This window comes from Chamaea fasciata, unplaced genomic scaffold (genome assembly GCF_029207755.1).
Source record: "Chamaea fasciata isolate MVZ Bird 193981 ecotype frontalis unplaced genomic scaffold, bChaFas1.0.hap1 SCAF_6, whole genome shotgun sequence".
Lineage (NCBI taxonomy): Eukaryota > Metazoa > Chordata > Aves > Passeriformes > Sylviidae > Chamaea > Chamaea fasciata.
In genome coordinates, this window is record NW_027094091.1 from 32,142,598 (window position 1) to 32,159,923 (window position 17,326).

A 17,326-nucleotide genomic window follows, 5' to 3' on the forward strand; every position below is an offset into this window, starting at 1 on the left:
TGGTAAGACATAATTTGCAGCATACTGTGGTCAAGAACCTTTGTTATCAAGAAAATAACAAAATAATCTGATGTTCATGTATTTCTGCAGTATCTAAGCAAAGGGATCTCTTAGCTTTCTCCACATAGTTTCTGTTAACTGAAACCCTGGAATCATTTAATTACTACCTCCATATACAAGATTTGCCCAGATACTAAAATTCTGAAACGGTAAGCTTATAGGTGTTTTTGCTCTTTTCTCCTTCACTGCTAAATAGAAAATACTAAGGCAAAGATTAACTAGACGAGGCACTCAATTTGTTCCAACTTCTTACCTCTCTCTCATGTGCTGGTTTAAAAATGTCAACCTGAACTGAACCAATGATCATCAAGCAAATTAGTTTCAGCAAGAACCAAATTTGAGACCCCCACACTTAACAGTAAGAACTTCACGAGTTTCTCAAACAGCACACCTGGATTCTTCCCACCACCAGGAAAAGCTCCAGGACAGATCTAGCACACACTACACTACTAACTCCTGCAGGCTAGTTTAGTTCCTAAACAGCACCAGGAAAACAGCTTTGATTCAAAAGCAAGGGATGGTCAAGATGTTGGAAAGCTACTCAAAACATCTGTGCTGCATTCAGTGCTGTGACTGGAACTAACAGAAATGTATCTCGATCAGATTCACACTGCCCATGTGGGAAAGCTCACTGACCATTCACATAGGTTTTGTGGTCTGTGTTGAACACTGTGGTTCAGCAGTTACTCGGCTCACATTAATAGAGCTGACCAGGTCAAAGAGAGTTCTGGCTTGCCTATACAGCTCCTAGTACATGCCATATATGTTTGGCCCCCTTAGACTTAAATGATTTTGAAATTTAAGTATCTAGAAAACCTTACGGAATAGTTTATGCAAAATAGTATCCCCCATGCCGGAAATCTTTCATTTCTAAGAGAGCAATAGGATTAAACAGGAAACAAAAAGACCAAACATATCTATCCTTGAAAGACTCACGTCAGATGTATGATGGAAATTATGTACTCATCTGTGCTAAAACCCGACAAGAAAATCTGGAAAATTCTGTTGGATATCATAATTGCTACTACAGACGGCCTGAGGAATCCATCACCACGCTGGTGGTATTCTGTGGTATTTCTCCTTTGTTCACAGGAAAATGAAAGTCCTTGCATAAACAAGTCATCATTTGTCAAAACATCCATCATAGATGCCTAACTGCACAACAGAGCTACCCAACCTAAAGGCTATCCATTGCTCTCCTCATCCAGGCCAGTACAGCCCACATTTATGCTTGATCTGCTGTCATAAGTTAGTTTAGGGAGCTAACTTAGCAGAAAGCTACTCCTGCCAAAAAAAAAAAAAAAAAATAAGGCAAACTCTGGGTGCTCAGTTAAGACAGAGGAGATCCTGTCTCAGGGCAAAGTAGGAGGCAGTCTGCCACAGGCAATGGAGAAGCAGGAGCTCCTGCTCTGGGAGCTGGCAGTTATAGGTAAAAACTGCTCAGTTATCACAAAACTGCATGGTAATGTGGCCACTCACCACTAAAATGACTGACACAGTCACCATCCTGACAGCAGGTCCATGTGACAGCTGGAATTTTCAAAGGGCTTTAAAAAGGCTTACTAAATTCCATTCATTTTCATGGCATCCAGGATCAAGTCTATCAGCACTGGTTTCACCTGCAAAGGGCAAGTTTTGCAAAAGGAAGCTTTGTTTGTCATATCCGACAGACCATCAAGAACAAAGTAAGGACATGCAGCTGGAATAAACAAGGATATAAGCAGCAAGCACACATTCCACACATTCCAAGAATATGTTTAAAAATAGTGCTGTTTTTACAGAGACGGCATGTACCCATTTTCATCAGTACTTCCAAAGATCTGGTAAAAACCATCACTTGCAATAACTGAGCTTCCCATGGAATATGGTCTATTAGACATCAGATACTGACCATTCTGGTGGAAAATAACATGCAGAAGACAAGAAGGATCCTGCATTTTTCCATCCACTGCTGGAATATCTCCCACAAACACAGATGACATAGTCATAATGAATGGCAGACATCCTACTGCGTAGAATACAATTCCACTGATATTAAAATGTATCAGAAAACCATACTTTTTTATGTATCAATTTTAGAAAGAGGGAGAAATATTTTGACAAATGTCAGAACTTCCTGTTACGGCATTCCTGCAAAAGAAGTGTTTCTTTCTATCCTTTCCAATTAGGTTGTTCTAAAAGATTGCATTAGGTAGAGCAATATTTAAAACATTTAAACAGTCAAATTTGAAACAAACCAGTCTGATCCTGCTGGAATTAAGTGTTTTATGTGATCTTAAAATACTGGGGTTTGGATTTTCTTCCACATGAAATCTGTCTACTTTGGAGCTCTGTTTCAAATCAGAAAACAATTTCCTTAGAATTCCAAAACCTCCACAAAATAGAGCCTCTGTCTACTAGTCAACTGTATGGAAGCCTCAAATTTTATAAAACAAGTTTCAACATATGTCCTTACAAGAATATCCAGTATCATGTATTTCCTCATAGAAAACTTGAGAATCTTAACACATTAGTTTAAAATGAAAACTTTCATTTAGTCTGAGCAGGATTGAAGCACTATTGCCTTGTTCTGCATCTCAATCTGTGTTTTATTAATTTATCTTGTGAACACAAGTCTTGATTGACTTGCATGTGTTTATAAATATGTATGTACAACTCAGAGAAGGAAAGCAGCAACAGCATTACATCAGCCTCAACACCTGCACCATGTTGACTGAAGCAGAGAAGACTGTCTATTGTTTCTCTTTCTTATTAATGTCTGCCTTCCCAGCCTTACAAATGCCTTACTGCTCTGCTAGCAACATAAATCATGCTGACTCTCTCTGACTTGCAATTTCCACTGTGACTGGAGAGGCAGGTCTTAAAAGAAAAAGAAAAAAACCAAACAAAACCCCAACAAAAAAACCCAGTAAAAATACCTAACAAATATTCTTAAGATTTTTATAATGACATTTGCCCCAAGTGCCCATTTGTGTGGAAAATGTTTAAATTGCTTCATTTAAAAAAGTCTACAGTCCTAAGGGAGCTTTTAGAATTATATACAAAACATTTTAATGCAGATGGAGGGCATTAAGTACTTCATGCATGCAAGAAGAAAAAAAAGCTTGAAGAAATGTTTCAAGAGAAAAACAGGAATGTTTTAAGTCTGAGACAGAGATCCTGTTCATCACACTCACAGAGAAAACAAACCGAAAAGAAACCAAAAGGAAACAGCTGATATACTATAGAACAGATTCTCTCCAAAAACTTAGTCAGCATCTAATGTGACCATCTCAAAAATTCTTCTTCTAAGCTAATAAGTAAACCTTAAAAAATACCTAATTTTGCACTACAGAAGTTTACTATTCCATAAGCTAAGCTATGCATCTAGGCAGGAGAAACAGTAAGGATCCAAGTCAGCCAGCACTGGGGGAGACACTCACCATACTTCACCCAGAAAACAGCAGTTTCAGCAAAAAAGAAATCCAGACTGGAACTGAGACCAAGACTGCTACCCATGACAGCAGTGAGTAATGGCACAGTCTTCTAAGTGGAAGAGTGGGGATAAAATCTGATTTAAAAATGGATCACTTTTGGAAAGACTTAACGGTCACCTGCAGCAGCTGCAAGAGGTAGGACACAAAGACCCCAAAGTGCATCTATCTTCAGAATCCCACCCCTACCAGAAGGCAGCTGAGGGAAGGGTATTAGCTGGAAAAGCATCTGAATACCGGGAAGACAGGCTACAAAGGAGCAAGCATTAAGACAAACCCCTGTGGGGCAGCAGGACTGCTTTGAAAATCATTATTTTTAATTTCAGTCTTGATTCTGAAGTGATAACATCATGCCACAAGCAAAGGAACCAGAATGGCAATGTTGTCTAGAGCATGATTTCATCCACCCCACCTTGCAAGTTGCTTATCAGCCCAGAAGGACACCATCAAGCTTAGCAGCACAGGCTTGCTGCTGGAAGAATGTGGAGCTAGCAGGGTTTTTCAGGTCAGGCTGGACCTGGTACAATGCTGCAGATTAAGCAACTTCAGTGAATGAGGTGGGAGTCTTGGGAGCAGACAATTTGCTCCTGGGAATAAGATTCAGAGCACCTAACCAAGCATTTAGGTAGGAAGGGACTGCCAGCTCTCAGTTTGTTCCTACTTTGATGTTCAAGGGAACAGAAAGGATAACCTTTCTGGAAGTGAACAAATCATACTAAGCAAAGCATTCTGTATGACCCATTGCTAAAGTATACAAAAATACCCCAGAAACAAAGAGTTTTGGGTGCTGCAAGGCAAAAGCTCCCTAACTGTTTTAAAGATCTGTTGTGGTTTTGTCTTAAAGCTCATCAGTGCTCAAAGCCCATGAAAAGCTGTAATTTTCTCACTGCTCATGAACACACCAAAGAGCAATAATAAACAAGCATTGTGAGAGGATCCAACTGGTGGACAGGTTCTTGAAACCTGGACACAACATCCACGCATTTGTCTGTCATTTCTGTGATCTTAAGCCTGAGCTCTGTTGTCAAGAGTAGATTATCTGTAAGTCTTTCTAGTGCCTCTTACTGGAGCCCAGATCCTTAATAGCATCATTTAATATTCATTATCTATTACGAGATGTAAAAGAGACAAGTCCTGTGACATAAGTCCTGCCTCTCACAAAGTGGAACACCTAACACCAGCTGTTTTAAATGTCAATTTAATGATAAATAGTGTCTCACAAAACAAGATAGACATACCACTGGAAATGTCCCCATGCCTCTCTTGTATTGGATGCATCATTCTTGTAACCTTGCAACAGTCAGGGCTATTCATTAACCAGCTATTAGCTGAAAAACATAAAATGTCCATTAAAAAGTAGCACCAACTTTCTCAAAGTGCAATAAACTGAGACACAGGTAAACTTTCAGAAGCGGAAAAGTATTTTAGCTAGAAACTTCATCCTGAACCTCTGCTTTATCTAACTGAATTTTGTACTTTTGTAGAAAGCTGCCATGATAATCCAGGTAAATTCTGAGCATGTAAAAATGAAAAAAAAAAAAGAGAGAGAGAGAGAAAGAAAATCATGATCCTTCAGGAATACTCCGGATGCTACTATGCAACCTCTTCAAAAAGAGAATTCCTTATACAGGGAGTTAATTTTGTGCCACCTTCTATTATAAACCCAAAGGATGCACACAACAATATATGGGTGAAAGTGATTTACAATGTATTTCCAATAATGCTTGAATGAGGACTTGCTTCTGGAATTATTCACACAAACAATTTCCATTTGTTAAAGCCATTATCCCTATTCTCTGACTAACTCCCTTGCATCCCTTTAAAAAGAGGGAAAAAAACCCAAAGCAAAACCCAACAAAACCAAAAAAAGAGAACAATTTAAATGTTTTGATGTGACAAATGCCAGACTCCAAAGCTCATAAATGTGCTCGAACAATGCATTTGAAACTCTCATCCCAGCACCTTGCATCTTCAAATAATCTCCTGAGCTCATTCAAAATGCAAGCACTTTAAATGTACAAACATGGAAAGAACCTTCCAGCTCTTGCAAAGAAGATAATAAACCACAAAGTTAACTTTTTACTTTCAAGATAACTCTCAGTCATTGCTTCCGTGATTTTACTTTCAGGCTCACCCTGTCCCAATCCTGGCATGTTCTGCTGCAGAACACACAGAGAGATCAGAAAAGCTGTGCTCGAGATTCAGAAAGAGGATAAAAAGTACAGGTGATTAGAAGCGTGCTCTATTCTGCCTGAAAGGATGGGGAGAGGGCTGATAGTGGTGGGGGACAGCAAAAAAGCACACAAAAGCACACACAATATAATAAGGGGAAATGCTCTTCCAGAATGAGATGGAAAATGAAGGAAGCAGGGTGGAGGGGGAGCAGGAAGGGATCTAAACAGTTATGAAGAAAAAAATAGAGATAGTTTATAAACTCATGAGAGAAAAAACACTTACAGCTTTACAGAAATGGATGTAACTTTTAAAAATTTAAGCTAAAAGGCAAACAAACAAAAGATTAAAGTAAGAAGTGAGAGAGATACCTATCCTGAGCAGGTTTCCAGTAGATGTTGACACCATGCATTATGAAGCCCTGGATTTTAAAGGTGAAGGTGTCTGGGAAATGATTTTCCTTCAAAGGAAACCAAATCTATGACCAGGGCAGACCTACAAGCAAACAAGCATCAGCACCTTTGGCTACCCAGACCAGAATCAGAACTGACAAGCTCTTCACCTGGATATGGGAATGAAGGGATGGTCCTTTGTGGATGGCACATATAAGCCACTGCTAAATAGGTTGGGCATCCTGAACACATTTTCCTAGCATCTGTTTGGATACAGGCCCCTGCTGCTGGCCTGGAAGTTGGCAGGACTGGAAGCAGCGTGGAAACCACAGCCTCCAAATGCTGCTCAACAGTTCTGATCACAGGATAACCTGGTGGTGTGGAGAGGAAGAATTTCTACCCAGTTAATGGCAAAAATCAGAATTCCTCCTAGAACCTTCACTTCATTCCCAAAAACTCCTATCCAAAGCTGATTCTCAAAAGCTTTCTTGGGGGTTGGAGGTTTGGTCATTTTCAGGTTTTTGTTTGCTGGTTTGGAGCGGGTAGATGAGGTTTGGGGACTGTAAGATTGTTTTGAGGGGTTTTTTTATATTTTATTTTTCTTTCTTGGTCCAGTTCCCACTTTCAGGGTGTAATTAAGGGTCAAGAAAGAAAGGGAACCAGCTTTGTGTCAGTTATCAGCTCAAAATCCTGTTAATATCTACCCATAATCTCTCCCAGTCTAGGCGTGTAATCTACCTGAGAGGTAAATTAATTTTCCAGTGGTTGCCTCCATGGGTTACCGATCTCTATTGCTTCTCATACATTTAGTTACACAGGTTATAATGTCTGCTGAGAATACACAACCAGGTATTACACTTCACCTCCATGAGCCCCATTCTCTTTATAGTAGAGCTTGTACCTCCACACGAGGAATATAAGCTTAGTTAGAAATGAGAAGCCCTATTTCCCCATGCACAAGGACATAATTTGCTTTACATATTTAAAGAAAACTACAACTGAGTACAAGCAGCTAGAATTAACCTTAAAAGGTTTTGGGTTTTTTTTCCTTCCAATGTTTTTACTTGTTAACAAATCAAGCTAGTTTCACAGTCTCTAAGCGTCAGTTCTCAGGGGGAAAAAAAAGATCAGCAAGTCATAGTCACAGCTTTTAACAAGTTCCCAAAGTTCCATAATACCTCATAAAACAAGTATCACTTACATCCCCACCACCCAGCACAGTGATCCATATTGAACATTTGCCACAACAGCGAACGCACACCATTTCCCTTACAGCACTGTTCAGTCAAGTCAAACTGACATGTGAGAATATGGTACCCCACATTTCCATTTTTTCCCTTTTCCCATCTTAGTGATGACAGGTATCAGGTCTGTAACCCAGCTTTGTCTTGAACAACCCTCAGGCAAACATTACCGAGTCTTGCCTTGCAGATGTCATGAGGGACTTCACCTGCCACTGTGGTAGGACCGTTCTGGCGATTCTGGTAGCCACAATGATTGGGAGGCAGACAGGCAATGCCCACTGCTCTCCCAGGGTCTTGGGAAAACAGGGATGAACACCAAATCACTAGAAAGAGGTGACCTAAATGCTAAACAACATCCTCCATCCTCACTGCTGACAGGACTATTCATTCCACAGTGGGCAGGCTCTATCTTACCAACAGTTTTCCCCATTTTATATACACACAATCCCTGACTCACACACACACACACACACACACAGACACACACACACACACACACACACACACAGGTTCTCATTATCAGACAATGATTGAATGACTGAAGGTTAAGAATCACTCCTATCTCTTTTTGCCTGGTTGATATCTTAAAAACAAAAACCAATTCAATTTATGTATCATTTATAGGAATTGTTTTCATCTCAACTGTACCATACAGGAACTGGAAAGGTAATGGCTCTGCTGCAAAAAGAGGGAATAAAAGTTCCCAGGCTCCCAAAGGTTGATTTATTCCACACTCCCCAAATTCAAAAGTGAGGTTTCTCTTGCACACAATAGTTAATAATCTGGATTCTTCTTTGCTGCACTATTATTTCACTGACAAAATTTACTGGCAATATAAAATACAGGAGAATATTTTATTCTGCATATATTTTGCACTTCCATCTCCTTTGCATCTTGTTTCTACTTCAGTAGATAGAGTTCAAGGCTTTGCAGCATTATTTTATGTGCCCATCACAACAGGTACCCAACTGCAAAAAAATATATATATACAATAAGAACAGAAGGGCATTTTCTCCTCAGCTACACATCAGACACCTGAATTTAGGGGAAGTCTCTGTGCTTGTAGAGTCAAGACTTGAATTGCTGGTCATGGACAGGTCACTGTCAATAGAAAAGGAGAGCAGTGTCATGTTGGGAGAGTGACAGAGTCAGGAAGAGCCAAGTCGAATACTTACCCAGCAGAGGTCAGGCTAAACCAAAACTTCACTGTCATTATGGGTCCTAAGAAATTGTCTCTTAGGTCATTCTCACTGTTTCCCCTCAGAATCAAACAAGTATTTTTACAATGTGACAGATACCTAAGAATTACTCTGAAAATCAATTTAATACAGCAAAGACTTAAGTTTGTTGGAAAAACGACTCCTGAAAAAGACTAAGACAAAAGCATCTGATACCAAACATTTGAAGAACTCATTATTGTTGGGCAAAAATGTATTAATTAAATGAAATAAGAATAAAAATCCACTGTAGCAACATAAACAAAACATTGTGTATGCTCTCCAAGAGTATTTCAAGCGAATTTTGTGTCGAAGCATAGTAAATGCTTCTAAAAAATACATTGATATAAGTAAGCATAATGACAAGGGGAATCACAAAGGATCTCAAGAGTTTGGGAGTCATCTGTCCACAAAATCAAAACAAAAGCATCATGCATGTGATTTAGCACTTTGCACAAAAAGCAGAAGACAGAAAACACTTAAAACAAGACTCATAGAGATCAAATAAAGTAAGCTCGCATAAAATGTTCATATGCATGACATAGAATCTACATGGGCCCCCACAGCTTTCAACTAAAAATGTGAAAATACTACAAAAACCTAACAGAGGAGATGTAGTGTTCAGTATCCCAGTAAGTTGCATTTAAACAAACCAAATGGTAGAGAATGTACAAAAAATGCAGAGAAAAGTTAAAAAGTGCAGCATCAAACATGTCTGTGTATTTGTGATATGCACACACACATGCAAACATGCATTACTTGTTAAGCAAACTTTTCTTCTACAGTCAACAGAAGTGTTGGGGGCAGGCTCCAAGCACACGAATAACATTTTAGCACAGGTAAGATGTTCAGTAATATTTCTTATAAGAGTTAATACTAGAACATTGCAGACAATGCTAATTACACCCTGAATATTGTTTGAATCAAGAGGTTTGACATATCATCTAGCACTAAGTGTGGCAAGTCGCAATGCTGCATTTCACAGGGGAAGACATCAGAGCTCTTACACTTTCTATTACCTTAAGGAAGCAAAGTGCCCTAAGTTTGACCTAAGCAGTTGGTAGGCAGTGTGTTTATGCTTAAAATGCCTAAGTTTACAATCCAAGGCAATGGACTTTGTTGCAGCACTCAGCACTCTAGGTTATGCTCTAGTCTCATTTTGTTGCTGCTTACCAGAGAATGTCAAGATTGGTGGAGACAACTTTGGATCACCTCTGGGCCTCTCCCCCTGCCCTGCTCTGTGGCCTCAGAAGGGTTTGATAATAACTGTCTCCCCTGAAGCTGCGGCATGCAGAAGTCTTATCCCAGAATATACCTTCTTTTTCCCTAATAGTTACCAAACTCAGAGCTTGTGCACTGTCCTCTAAAGGCATCCCTAAAACTGCTTTACAGTCTCTGCACTGACGACAGTTTTTTTTCAAGCAGATCACAGGCTTTGAGATGCAGCTCTATTCCTCTTGTCCACATTAAGTGGACACATGCAGTCCAAACGTTTTCAATGACTATATTTACAGCAGAACTTGAATTGGCTTGCAACCTCCCTGTATTGATATTTACACTTTGCTAAAGGGCTGCTTTCAAGTCTTAGCTGCGCAGGAAGTTTAAAAGAAAATGTCCCACCTCAAGGGAAATACAGAGTTCCTAAATCACTGCTACATTATTATAGGACACAGAGTTTTATCCACATAACACATACACAAACCTTTCAGCTCTGATTAAAAAAGAAAAATACGGTCACATAAAAGGTGCTGCAGGGATGCCAGAAATGGTTCTTTCCTAAATGGAATCTGCATTAAACGTGACTTCTTTAGCATGCAACTTCTGCAATGATTGAAAAGATTATACCAGATACCCTAGAGAAGTAACTTAGAGAGTGTTATTAGTTCAACAACAGTTTCAACTGAGGATGAAATTGAATGAAATGACTAGTACATACTACCATTACTCTTTAAATACCTCTTCTGCAAAGCCAGAATCAATTACAAATTGCAAAAGTGATTGCAAAAGCTGGAACAGCCTCCCTCATTACCTGAAGACTACTAGAATGTGGGATGAAGTCAAGAGACAGAATTCATGTCATGAAAACAAGACAGACAACACCAGTGCTCCTCCAGACATGGCCCATTCATCTGTGCATCCTGCAGACAATTTTCCTTCTATCTGCTATGCCAGTCACCCTTGTTCCATCTCGCAGCTAGTGATTAATTACACTTCAGTGCAGCAATTCATCCAAGTCGGACCTTTGAAACAGAAAGACACTGTGGGAATCTTATGCTTTGCTTTTTAAGTGCTTTCCTCTACTGGTAAAACTAAAAGTAATAAAGCCACATAATATCAAAAGGTAGTATTTCTGACTGCCTTATGGTACAGAGAAAAAACCCCAACATGTTACACATCTTCATATTAGGTTCTTAGTTGTCATGACACCAATGTCCAATGAAAATTTCTTCATGGAAGGGAAACACTTTTCAAATCCAAACGTGTAACAAACATGATATAAGCCACGCTGTTCTGCAGCAATGTGTGCTGATATCCCAGCTTAGTCCTTGCTGCACTTTGCCAACCACGGAAATGTCTAATTGCATTCTGCTTTTCTAGTCCAGAACTCCTTGTACTGCTGGTATCACCACTTCGTTGTGTTCCTCCATGCTTGTTTCGACAGCTCTTGATAAAGACTAGCCAAAATGTAAGCCTGGTTTAGACAGGCAAATCACCTCACTCATACAAAGGCAATCTTCAAGCCTGCCTCAGTAAATTAAACATACAGTTATAAGAAAATAATGAGAGGCATTCCCATGGACTCATCTGAAATATGGTGCTAGCTATGAGATGCAGCCCTAAATAATTCCAGCACAAGTCCACCTCAGGAGACAAGATACACAGGATTTGAGAACAGGGTGGTGTTTTCTCCTTATGCTTTGTTTATTCTTGCCAATGTCATTACATACTTTCTTGGGTCATTCCATCAACAAGTCACAAAACTGAACAAAAACTGCAAGCAAAGACACAGAAGTGGTATGCAATCAATAATATCATTATTTTTGGCAAATAAAGCAACAAATGGCTAGATTTAACAAAATACTCTTCTAGGTAAGATCATTAATGACAAAATCAGTAGTCCTTGAATTAGAAGTGCAATTTATTTTAGCATGGGCTTCAAGCTTTTGCTTCAAGCCAGTGTGATTTGCATGCGGTACTCCCAAGTAAATTAATAGAATTTACTTTGATTTAAAAAGCATTGTTAGAGCACAAAGATTCAAGTCCTCTTGAGAGGAATGGTGTGGCCTCACAAGGAAGAGAGTGGACTACAATCAGCTGAGATTCCTTCCAACCTGAACTTTTCCTATAATCTTGATAACTCAAAGTGTTCAGTCAGATGCCAGTCTGTACAGGCTATTGGGATGACTGGAGGCAGGGTCTGGAAGAGCCTGCACACTCCTATTGAATATAATATGAGTTCTCATGCCAAACCTCTTATGCACGTCATACAATGCTCAACAGCAATCAGTCTCAAATTTGCCAATTCAGATATACCTGTATCCTACAATACATGCTATCACCTTGGATGTGATAACAACAGCTGTTCAAGTAACAAAAGAGTAAAATGTGGCCTTAATGCCATCAATAACTTATGTCTGTTTTGAATAGAATATTTATAATGAAAAAATCAAAGGTCACATCTAAATAGTGTTCTTGTTATCTTTCCTAATGCATTGTTAGATTTTGCTAGTGATGCTACAGAGTTTGTGCGTGTTTGGGATTTTCTCCTCTGTTTTGCTGGCAGGACCAGGGAAGTCCCAGGGCTGAGACTGGTGAAGAGGCAGTGTTCCCAAGGACTGTACAATAGAGCAGTGTTTCCTAAACTAGGTTATGTGAAGGACGAGCAGAAAGGCATCAGAGGGAGGGGTGACTGTGGAAAATATGGATGATGTCATCCTCAACACGAACAGATCTTTGAAAATACAGGGCAGCGATTTATTTTCCTGGTGGAAGATAAGGAGCTATGCTTCCAAAAGTTGGGAAAGTGCAGCCCTATCCCAGTGTTCCCTTGTTTCACTGAATCCTTTTAACCAAGCAGTTCTGGAAACATGGACAACTTGGTTACAAATGGCCACGTGCTCAGCCTTTGTCTTAAGCCTATGCCCAGATGACCCATTTTGCACATTTCAACCAAGAATAAAGTGACCTCATTTTCAAAAGTGCTGAGCACCAGCTGTTCCTATTGTGTTCACAAACCGCACTATAGGTTCCTGTTTTCAAATTCTTGACCTCAAAAGAATTTTGAGGCAGCAGAGAGGTTATATGCTCTTCCACTTACCATTTGCCTATTTATTTTAGTTCAAATACAAAAGTCTGGGTCAACTACTTTAGACTCCTGAATGCACTAAATAGGAACAAATATTCATGCCACTAGAACGTAAGTGCAACATAAGTGAGTCACGTGTTCAAAAAAAAAAAACTTTTGCACAGAAGAATAACTAGATTGAAAGTCAGAGTATTCTGACTTTCACTCCTGGTTTCTTTTTTATTTTCTTACTTACTAATGAATGGCCTAAAAGTGGGGGAACAATAGCATCCCAGATATTACACCTCAATTTATATTTCTGCGATTAAGTTTCTTTGCTACCTGCTATATAAAGTTGGGTTAAAAAAAATCAAGATCATTTTGCCATAGCTTTTGGCTAGTGACTCTTCCCTAACAAACTGGTATTTTGCAGTTTTAAACTGTTGCTTAAGTAGTTTTAAACTGTTACTGGAACATACCACTGTCATCTCCAGACAAAATATCACACTGCTTGTGCAACAATAAATACAATTACCTTATCTGTCCCCCAAACCATAAAGCTTCAAATCAGCAAAATCAACAAAACAACTTACCCACAAATTACAAAATGAGTCATGCTGATGATCAGTGCACAATATCTTTGATTTTTAAATTAAGCTGATTTTTAATAAAGATAGCAAGAAAACCTCAAAATATATTGATCTTGTTATGACTTCTTGTTGATCTCCACTGAGGAGACACTGATTTGCATTGCATGGCATCCCAGTAAAACATCTTGACTATGTGTGAGGAAAGCACCACTGCCTTTGGGCATAAGTAAATGAATCCATATAGAGACAATACATAAATGCACACCACCTAGTAAAAAAAAATTAAATATATATATATTCTCTCTGAAGACAGTATTTTAATATTCACAGTAACTTGAAGAGAAATTGATTGTACTCCCAAATCCAATAGATTTTGATACCTTGCTTATGTTGATTAGCCAGAGTTCTGTTTTGATTCCTCTGTAAAAGTAAACTTGGTCTTCCTTTGTACTTCTAGCTCTGCCTGTGTTTTACAACAGCAGAAAGCAAAGCTGTGGGAAGGAAGCTTTCCTGAAAGCAGGGTCCTTGGGTGGGGCCAAGCACCCAGAAGAGGGGAGGGTGAGATAAAGGCAGGAGGGTTATAGGGTATAGATAGGCCAGGAGCAAAAATGTTTTGCTGTTGCACAGATGCATTCTCATCTCTTGAGAACCAGAAGTAAAGTAGACATACTAGTAGCTCAAAATCAGTGGTTTGATATGATTTTCTAAAATTCTCCTCATACTTGCTGGCATTTTACAGGTCAAACTGCCTACAAATGCCACGGGAAACTATCTGAAAGTTGCTGGTAAAGTGCATATGAAGACATAAAACTTTTCTTTTATTTTGAAAATAATTCAGAATAGAGACACTGTCATATCACCAAAAGTCCTGATATATATGAAGGTGTTTGAGTGGACACAAGATAACAGTAAAGGAAACAAAAATGGTCTCTTTCTCTTGGTGACACAGGCCTTGAAATACAACTTGTTTCCTTGATGTGAGGAAGGTTTGTCAGTGACCTTTTGAGAATGAATGGCTATAAATCCTGCCAAAAACAGCTTATAAATCCCTTCACACAACAGTATTTTTGGCTTCACTTGTTCCATACTGCTGATGCACTGAGAATCATCAGAAAGCACATCCCACCCCTGACCTCCAAAGCCAGACCCCAGCATTTCCAAGCTTTGCACTAGTGGCAAGGCACAGAGATTTGCTACTGTCACAAGAGCTGGCTGGTCTTGTTTGTTGAACTATCCTAAGGAAAGCTATCAATTCAATATTAATTTGATCCTTAATGCTATTCTTCCGTGTAAACTACAGCTGCAAACACAATGAGGTCATCTCCTATAATCATGAATGCACGACAAGCAACACAAGGTTCCAACTTTTGTGATTCACACACTAAAAGAAAAGCTACGCAGCAAACATGAATTTCTTATCTACAAAAGCAGGTTATGTCTTTTCCTTTTTGAAGAACAAAACCAATACCATAAACTCGCACATACCAAGAAATATCTGAGCATAACTATGATTTCTAGACTACTTTAAACAAGCCATATATATACGCTCTTTATATACTCTTACTTCTGTTCTGAACTGGTTTCAGGCACCTTTTACAATTTTTCAACACAGTAGTAGCCATGATATAGTCAACAAATTAGCTTGCACTACAAATATCCTTTGACAAATGCTTCGTCACACAGGCTTGGTGACAAGCCATCAGCTCCTTGTGCAAGGGGTCTTAGAGTCCCACCACCCTACCCCTCATTCGGTCATCCAAACCCTTTTTGGCTGTGAAAGAGGTGACAAGAGGGCAGACAGAGGATTTACACTCATATAAGTATTTCTATACAAAAGACTTCCAAAAATGGCAAAGTTGAGATGCAAGTACTAAAGAGAAGGTTTAAATGCAACTACCAACATCAGTTCTTGCAATTAAACTCATTAGACTTCGGCCTTTTCCTTCTGATGACATTCATGTCTTCAAAGATAAAAGTAGTCAGGCCAAGAAAAATACTCAAAATGCTCACACATAAAATGCAGCTGCTTAGTTTATGTCATTACCACACTGACCTCAAAAATACTGAGCAACTTAAACCTGCAAGCCACTTGGCTTTAGCTGGAGATAAATGCCTGAGATAAGAGAGGTATAATCGTTCAGTGTTATACTGTAGCATATTTTATATAAACACTTGCTAACACTGCAATTCATATGTTTCATTTCAGTGTTTTAAGGGCTGCTGAATGTTCCAACTTTATTTATGGCCCGCTCCTGTAATATTTACACATCCAATGTTCCCCTTCATGCCGAATTAAATATACTATCCTAGCTTCAAAGTAGAAAGAGCACTTATGCTTTACAACAGAGGGCATAGCCTACAAGCTTCTGGCAGTTACCTAGCTTATTCCTCTCCACTGCTGAAAGAGGAAAGGGGAAAATCAGAAAAGAATGTGTTAATTTGTGAAGAGAACATGAAATTTGGATTAAAGACAGCTTTTGCACTTAGTAAAATGCTTTAAGTTTAACCATAATTTTTCTGTAACATAACTATTAAGTAAATTAAAATATCTGAAATTAGGGTCCCCACAGAGAAGACGTTTGTAGACTTCTTGGACAGTTTGGTTTCATAATGGAATGTGCAGTGTGACACTGCTGTCTCTCTTAGCACTGCACTGTCAGTTCTTCCACATCATAGCTCTTGGACAGCCTCAAGCAAACCTGAGAGACAGGGGAGTAGCCTCAAAGGTCTTACATTCCCACAAGTCTTGGTGACCCACCACAAGGGTGTGCTGAGGAAAGACTGAAGCCAAAGCCCAGATGTACAAAAAGACATCAAACTACCTAAAAGGGAGAGATGAGAGAAAGGGATGGAAAACACAGCTCACAAAGACTTGTTGGTTTTTTCACTTTAACAGCTGGTTGTAACTACCAGGGAAAAGTCCTGCAGCCTTCATTCAAAGAAATCTCCCTTTGAATGCTTCAGTTTTCTGCCTGCTTCTCTGCTGTAAAATCGAGGGGAGGGACTGCCATATTGAAATGACAGCAAGGCACAGGTCAGAATCATGGGAAGGAAAGGTAGACTTCATGATATCACACCAGAAGACGCTTCAGCATGGCATGACATCTCACCACAAAACCTGGCATCTTGCCCTGATTTCAGGACAGTCTACAAGTAATACTCAGCAGTAACCACTTCTGGCTCCAGGTCTTCCCCTTCTGTCACCTACATGCTTTTGACATAAGTGCCTCAGGGTCTCCCCCTCCACCTGAGCACCAAGAGCTGTAGATCCTCCCTTTCACCATTGTGCAAGCAGGGGATCACCAGCCTACATGCACATGGGAGACCACACCGAGGGCACCACTGCCACAGTAGCAACAGCACCCTTACAACGATAGCTACTGCAAAGACAGGTATGGTATTGCCATACTGCATGACTCCATGTAAGCGTGACCATCTTCCTTCAAATCAGACAACTAGGAATAAACCAACACACTAATAAATGCAGGAACAAAGCCTGCTGATTTTCATACTGCAAATGATCCTTGGTCTTTCCTGAGCATTATCAAGTGAAGTCCAATTTTGTTGCCTGGCTCTGTCTACAGAAACCATTCTACTGCTGCCAGCAATGGACTCAACAGCCTTGCTTTTGCTCTCATGCTACGATAAACTAGCAATAACTCAGTTAAAAATCAATAGAATTGTACTGGTGTACAAAGAAGAATCTGACCCCATGGTCTATTAGGTCATTTTTAATGATCCTACAATTAGGGAAACCAAATTAAATATTTAACATTTGACCTTTGCTGCTGCTTCTAAATTAGCTAATAGAGATTAAAAGCACATACTTTTTTCAAGAATTCACAAAAAAAAGTTACAAATCCTGCAAAGGACTTTGATATGTTTTCATTGTG

At 39.4% G+C, this 17,326-nt stretch overlaps 1 protein-coding gene across 3 annotated transcripts in view; it reads right to left on the reverse strand.

Moving 5' to 3' along the window:
- Positions 1–17,326, reverse strand: part of STOX2 (storkhead box 2) — a 70,929-nt gene that overhangs the window by 39,503 nt on the left and 14,100 nt on the right. Inside the window, exon 1 of one of the 3 annotated variants that reach the window (XM_066185914.1) lies at positions 4,772–4,813. The exons of the other annotated variants lie outside the window; for them this stretch is intronic. Coding sequence (XP_066042011.1) covers positions 4,772–4,811 — 40 coding nt within the window. The 5' untranslated portion in view covers positions 4,812–4,813. Of the gene's footprint in view, positions 1–4,771; positions 4,814–17,326 lie in introns of those variants that run through there. 3 annotated transcript variants of the gene reach the window in all.